The following is a 7220-nucleotide window of genomic DNA, read 5'->3' as shown; positions in this document are numbered from 1 at the left end:
AGAATGCGTTCCTTCCCCAAATCACTCCTCTTTTATCTCCAATCAGGAGCATCTCATTTGCATACCTCGTGGTCACCCTGTAGGCATATAAAGAAAACGGGCAGCCATTTTTGTTTCTTCTTCATTATGAACACGAGGTAAGCCACACAAAAACGCGGTCGGTTGTTCTTGTTTCTTTTTTCTTCATTTACACCACACGCCCCCTGATCTTCGAGATCAATAGGATACTTCGTAATCCTCCATCCAAGCAGGCCGCCTCCTCTCACGTTGAGGCCTCTGGGGGACAACTTCTCGGGGGTTAACGTTTTCAGGTTCACTACAACGCGGGCCTAAGTCAGGTCGAGCAGCATCATTTGCTTCTCGGTGGCCCTCGATTTCCTCTTCTTCACTGCCCTCACTGCATACCGGCAATGTCACGCGACGCAGGTCTAAGATATGCCGGGGAACGCCATTCACCATCACATTGTTCTTCGACTGCAATCCTGTTACGACCCCTCTTTTCCAACGAGTGGTACACTGTGCATTGGGGGGTTTCACCCACACCTCTTCACCTACTTTGATAGTGGCTTCTTCACTCTCAATTCCTGCTGTTTTGTTGCACGGATGCCGCCACTTATATGTGAAAACGGCCCTGTGAGGCACAGTTGTCTGATCTTGTTTGGTCTTCGGCGAGATGTTATACCAAAACACCGCCTCTATGGGTGATACGTTGCTTTTTTCCGCAGCGGCTTTAATGGTGCGATGATTCCTCTCCACTATTCCGTTGCCACTCGGCCGATACGCTGCTCTGAAAAATTGCCTTACTCCCCACTTATCGCACACCCCTTTAAAGGCTTCTGATCGGAAAGCGGGGCCATTGTCCATTAAGAGTTCCTCAACCGGCCCTCTCTCCAAAAATATCTCCTCGATGACCCCTCCGATCGCCCATGCAGCTTCTGCCCTGATCTCTCTCCTGATGGCAAACCTTCCCGGTCCACAGTCGACCATCGGCAGATACAATTTGTGGCGATAGTGTGTCACATCAATGGCCAATCGCTTCCAGTCCTCCGCAACGTGTAGCTCTCTTGCTTCGTGTCTGGACGGTCCAGGGTCAATTGATTGGCACTCTCGACAGTTCTCCACCACCTCCCTAACCTCCTCCTCGGTGGTCTCCGGGTAAACCTCTCTGGCTAGGAATAACGTTCGTTCTCGACCAAAGTGGTGCATTTCGTGTGACTCCTTGACTTCTTCCCCTGCACAGCATACCGAGGAGACCTCCTTTCCCTCCTGCAGCCAGGCCTTCTTCACGCGTGTCATCGAATCCGCCTTGTTTTTTTCTGACGGAACCAACACAACAGATACTCTCAACTGGAATTCCGCTATCAGGTCGGTGAGCGCTCTGAGTCTGCGCTTGATCAGCATTTCCGCAGCACCCCTGGTCTTAACTCTCTTATCGCCAGTTACTGCCGACCGAATCCACGACGCTACCGTTGCCGAATCGGTTTTGACTTCAATTATTTTCAATCCCCATTTCAGGGCCAGATTGATTCCTTTTATAGCGGCATCTAGTTCTGCTACGTTGATATGGGAGAAGTCGTTGTTTTTTCTTAGCCACGCCGCATCCCCCACAGTTACACCTCCTATCTCTAGTACGACGCCCAACGCCAGGTTACTGGCATCGTACCAAACCACACCCGCGTCTTCGCCGCTGACATACCATTTCCCTTTCACTGGGTCCTCATTCCTCACTCTCGCAATGACTTCTTGCAGCATGTTCATGACCTCCTTCGTCACACGGCCCTCCCAGCCATCAGTGCCTGTTTGTCGTTTAATGAAGCTGCATGCTATCCTGAGCCAGCCAGCGATAGGATAGTGCCCGACCAGCCTCCCGCAGACTGAGAAGAGTTCTCGCCTCGTCAGCTCAGATCCGACTTCGGGTATGGCATTCCCTCGTTCGAAGACAAGGCTTTCTTTTCCATCTCGCCTTAGTTTCAACCCCAACACCGCTCCTCCATCTAGGGCCTCCGCCGGTTTTGCGGTTAACCCATACTTCTCGACATGGCTTCTTACTTTCTCTGCTGTCACCTCCGCCTCCTCCACCAGTATGTCGTCAGTGTACGAACTAGTGGCTTCCTCCACTGTACAGTCTTTGCTCAGCACTGTCTTCAGCACGGCAGTCATAATTTTCGGGGCTGAACTCGACTAAAGCCTAACCTCGTCAGACAATACACCCGCCCCTTGTACCGGACCAGTTGGTACTGCCAGAGTTTTTCATCTACACGGATCTGCAGATATGCCGATTTCAGATCGACAATCTTAGTGGCCCGCCCCATTCTTCTCCATTTCCTCATGACCTCCTCACATACGTCGATCCCCGTTCCAGTGTGGCAGGCTACGTGTCTGTTCAATTCCCTAAAATCCAGCACGGGCCTAATCTTGTTTTTGGTAGGCTGAACAACCGCCAGTAGTGGCAACACTCCTTTTTCTTCCCCTGTCCACGGTTTCAGAATTCCTTCTTTTATCCACCTCTCCACTTCTTCCTCGAATCCTTTTCTTATTTCTCCTCGCAGGGTGTTTTTGTAGCAGCCCACCTTATTCTGTAGTTCTGGGGGCCCGGAGATCCATTTCCATTCCACCGTCCACCTCACGCCATCAAACTTCGCCAGGAAATCTTTGTCCTCAATGCAGCAAACCTCCGGTTTTGGGGTTCTGACGGTTCTATCACCTTCCACTCCTGCCATCCCCACTGCGCCGAGACGTCCAAACGTCACTTGGCCCCCTCTTAACGTAGCGCCCCCCAGTCGGTTAATTGCACTCATTCCTATAATCAAGTCGACACCATCGACCAGATGATTCAACACTAGGGCTTGCAGTCCAATGGGCACCCCTTGCACCATTACTTCCGCTGTCGTCTCTCCTAGTCATTTCACATCCCTGCCATCCACGGTCCTAATAATCCTGGTTCCGCTCCATGACCTCGCGACATTCCTCGCTAACAACGTTGTGGTGCAGCCTGTGTCGACAAGGGCTATGGCTCTCTTCCCATTGACTACCACCGGTAACCGAGGCAATGTTCCATCATGCGCCATTTCCACACAGAAGGGGTAACCACTGGCGCAATAGCTCCCCTTCACTCGTTTCCCTGGTCCCGTGCAGCAACACAATAGCGGCTAATATGCCCCACTTGTCCACATCGGTAGCACGTGATCCCCGGTCTCGGCTCTTTGCAGTCCTTGATCAGATGAGGACCCTGGCACCGGAAACACTTGATGGCAGGTCTCCCCTCCTGTCGCCTCGCCGAATGCCTCTCATTCAAGTGAGGCCTCATGCACATATTTCCACTCACAGCTGCAGCCACGATTGGGCTTTTAACATTTTTCACTAGGACTCTGGTGTGGACCAAGAGATCGTCCACTTCCATAGAATGGATCCCCGTGATTCTCTGCATGTTCGCAGAGATGTCCTCTGGGAAGCCGTTCACTAGGTACAGCTTTACCGTCATCTCCAGGCTCCTCCCCACGTAACCAGCCAACCCTGCCAGTCTCCTGATCTCTGCCGCAAAGACGTCAACGGACTCGCCGGTCCACCTCAAACTTGACAGCTTGCCAAGTGCTTCAAATGGGCCCTCAGCGAAGGCCAATTTCAGCCTTTGCTCCACTAAGGCAAGGTCTTCCTTGTCTTCATCTCGCATCTGCTGTGACCACATCTTCTATCTTTTGCAGCTTCGCCACCATTTTTAATTTCTCCAACCACTTAATCAGGTCACCCTCCCCAGTAAAGGGTCTCAACATCTGAGTGCTCAGTCTCCACTCAGCCATGTTAATTTGCTTAATCCGCCGAAATAGCTTGTCGCGTGCATGACACTGCTGTCCGAACTTTCATTTTCTGGTCACCACTTGACGCGTCTTCTCTCCACTCCAAAACGAACTTCTGCAACTTTAGCTTTTCTCTCCCCGAATCCGACTTTTATCTTCTACAAATACAACTTCTCTGCTCGCAATCTAACTTCAGAATGCGTTCCTTCCCCAAATCACTCCTCTTTTATCTCCAATCAGGAGCATCTCATTTGCATACCTCGTGGTCACCCTGTAGGCATATAAAGAAACAGGGCAGCCATTTTTGTTTCTTTCTTCTTCATTATGAACACGAGGTAAGCCACACAAAAACGCGGTCGGTCGTTCTTGTTTCTTTTTTCTTCATTAACACCACAGATTTACCTTATCATGTTCTACAAAAAAAAAACAACAACAAAAAAAAAAAATTTCTTCGTTTCTTTTTCTCTCTTAGTTTCCCCCCTCTGTCCTGCTCTCAGCAAATCTGATGACCTAGTCCACAAATTCCAAAATTCCATCGTGACAATTTTCAAGAAAAAAAAACACGATTAAACCCGGATCTCCAACTTCCAACGTAGACCCCCACTACCATGTCTCCTTCTCCAACATCAGGGGTCTAAGTTCCAACCTTCCAGAGGTTGAAACCCAATTATAGGAGACTAAACCAGACCTTTCATTTTTAAGCGAAACTGGCATTGGACAGGCTATTTCCCTAGAGGAGTTCGAAATTAAACTTAACTTCTAAATCTGACCTCCGAGATCGCCATGGGCATGGAATATGTGCCTATATTAAAGATGGCTTTCCATGTCGTAGGGACATCTCCGGAGAAGATCCTAACTTGCCCTATATGTGCTTCCGGGTTGCATTAGCTCACACTACTGCATTTATATTTATTCTATCGCCACCACAACAGCGGAGTTACTATCTTTAAAAGCATATCTGAGAAAATTGACCAAGTCCTATCTGCTTATCCTTCAGCTAACATTCACGTATGTGGAGACTTCAATGTTCACAATGTAAAATGGTTGACTTACTCAAACAGGCCCGATGATGATGGGAGGTTCTGTCATGATTTCTCCATTGCTTATGGCCTCACTCAGATTGTTCAGGAACCAACCCGTGTGCCCGACAATGAGGGTCAGTATGCGAGTCTACTAGACCTTTTTCTCACAATTTGCCCTGAACTATGTTCAGTTTCTGTTCTGTCTCCTCTTGGATCTTCCGACCACTCTGTTGTATCAATTAAGATAAAAATGAAATGTAATAAGTCACCAGACGTACCTCTCCATCGTACAGTATATCGATACACTAAGGCTGACTGGGATAGTTTCCGTACATTTATATCGTATCTCCCTCTGCTTTCCATGTTTAAAAAGGATGTGTCGTCTATAGTATTTGACCTGACTGAATGGTTAATTGTAGGTATAGACCGTTTCATACCCTCGAAAAATTTCCAGCAAAAACCTAATAGCCAGTCATGGTTCTCTCCAGAATCTGTTGCTGCCATTACGAACAGAAATCACTTTTTCCACTGCTTCCAACGTAATAGATGTATGGAAACTAAAGCCGCTTTCAGGACTGCCAGCAACCATTGTAAGAAAGTAATACAAAATCCAAGAGAATGGTATGCTCAGTCCGTCAAGTCCAAAGTAGCTGAGCAGCGGCTTGGTTCCCACCAGTTTTGGAAAATTGCAAACAGAATCCTGAACGGAAGCGTGTGCTCTATCCCAACTATCATCAATATACCTGAGGTAATCTCGTCAGCATCAGACAAAGCCAACTCTTTGCCAAGAACTTTGCAGCTAATTCTACCCTTTGCGACCAAGGCCGCCAACCCATAATATTTCCTTCTGTATCAGAAAGCACGCATAGTGATACAAATATATCTGTACGTGATGTTGCCAAGCTAATCAAAAACCTTGCTTCCAGTAAAGCAACCGGCCCTGACGGTATTCAAATTATAGTACTCAAAAAACTTCAACCAGAACTAGCACTCATTCATACAAAACTGTTTAAACGGTGTTTCAAGGAGAATTGCTTCCCATCACCCTGGAAAATCTCACCAGTATGCCCTATATGTAAGAATTCCGGTGATCGCTCATCCCCCTCTCAGTACAGGCTAATAAGTCTCCTGTGTGTCATGAGTACGTTGCTGGAATCTGTGTTAAATACAGAAGTAATCGACCAGCTCAGCAAAAATAACCTTCTTAGTGACACACAGTATCGTTTCCGTTCATCTAGATCTACAGCAGATGTGCTTACAGTTATATCTCATAGGATTAGCGAATCTCTCGACGGAGGCAACCTTTCTAGAGCAATTGCTCTTGACATATCTAAGGCCTTTGATAGGGTATGGCATAAAGGTTTACTTCACAAGATCTCTAGCTATGGTATAGCTGGAAATTTTTTCTCAGTTATTAAATCATTTCTTTCTGATAGGTTCATAAGAGTAGTAGTTGATGGGCAAAAATCAGAAGCTCACAGTATTAATGCTGGAGTTCTTCAGGCGTCCATCGTGGGCCCAACTCTTATCCTGATCTACATTAATGATCTTCCAAATCGCATCCTTTCATCATTTGTAATCATTTATACTGATGATACTACCATTTATGATAGCACATCCAAGACAGTAAACGATCAAGTTCTCTCTGATTCTCTCTCCTCTGATCTTAAACACGTGGTACAATGGGGAAAGGAGTGGCTGGTTACTTTTAATGCATCTAAAACCAAGCTTCTCTCTTTACATCATCAACGTTCTGATACACATCTGGCATCAATGAATGGGTCTCGTCTTGAGGAAGCCTCAAGTTTTGACAAGCTTCTGGGCTTTACCTTTACTCCTGACCTAAAATGGAACACGTACATCAAATCTGTTGCCAAGGCTGCTGGAAAAATGGTGGGATCCTTCTATCGATCCAGTACATATCTCATTGCTAATGCAATTCTCTATCTATATAAGAGCCAGGTATGTCCAAGGATGGCATACTGTTGCCACATCTGGGCAGGAGCTGCTAGAAAGAACTTATCCTGCCTTGATAGAGTTAAAAATAGACTTCGTAGCCTCGTAGGGGATGTCGTTTTCTCTTCCCTGCAACCTCTATCTCACAGAAGAGATGTTGCGAGTTTGTCTCTGCTGTATCGTTATATTCATAGAAAGTGTCCGACTGAGCTTCAGTCTATGGTACCCCCTCGCCAAACTTTCACAAGAAACACCCGTCTAGCTGAAAACATTATCACTTTTATCTGTTGCTAAACCTAAACGTAGATTCCATGAACAAAGCTTCTTTCTTAGAACTGCACGCCTATGGAATTGTCTTCCGTATTCCTGCTTTCCAGCTGACTACAATATGGTTGTCTTCAAGTCTAACGTAAACAAGTTCTTGATGAGCCGTTCCACTTGTTAACAA

General features: G+C 46.9%; 1 protein-coding gene across 1 annotated transcript; it reads right to left on the bottom strand.

Annotated features, from left to right (window-relative positions):
* Positions 1–208: 208 nt before the first annotated feature.
* Positions 209–2160, bottom strand: LOC145293370 (uncharacterized). The gene has a single exon (XM_080140005.1). The coding sequence runs from the start codon at positions 2158–2160 to the stop codon at positions 217–219; it is 1944 nt and encodes a 647-aa protein (XP_079996131.1). The 3' UTR covers positions 209–216.
* Positions 2161–7220: the final 5060 nt, after the last annotated feature.

Source organism: Euprymna scolopes, chromosome 14 (assembly GCF_053919585.1).
Source record: "Euprymna scolopes isolate OS-2025 chromosome 14, ASM5391958v1, whole genome shotgun sequence".
Classification (NCBI taxonomy): Eukaryota; Metazoa; Mollusca; class Cephalopoda; order Sepiida; family Sepiolidae; genus Euprymna; species Euprymna scolopes.
The sequence above is the reverse complement of the archived record's forward strand: the minus strand, read 5'-3'. Positions and strand labels throughout refer to the sequence as shown.

What these genes read in the sequence shown, in the direction of transcription:
- LOC145293370 (XM_080140005.1), bottom strand. Translation starts at nt 2,160, where the DNA reads ATGACTGCCGTGCTGAAGACAGTGCTGAGCAAAGACTGTACAGTGGAG.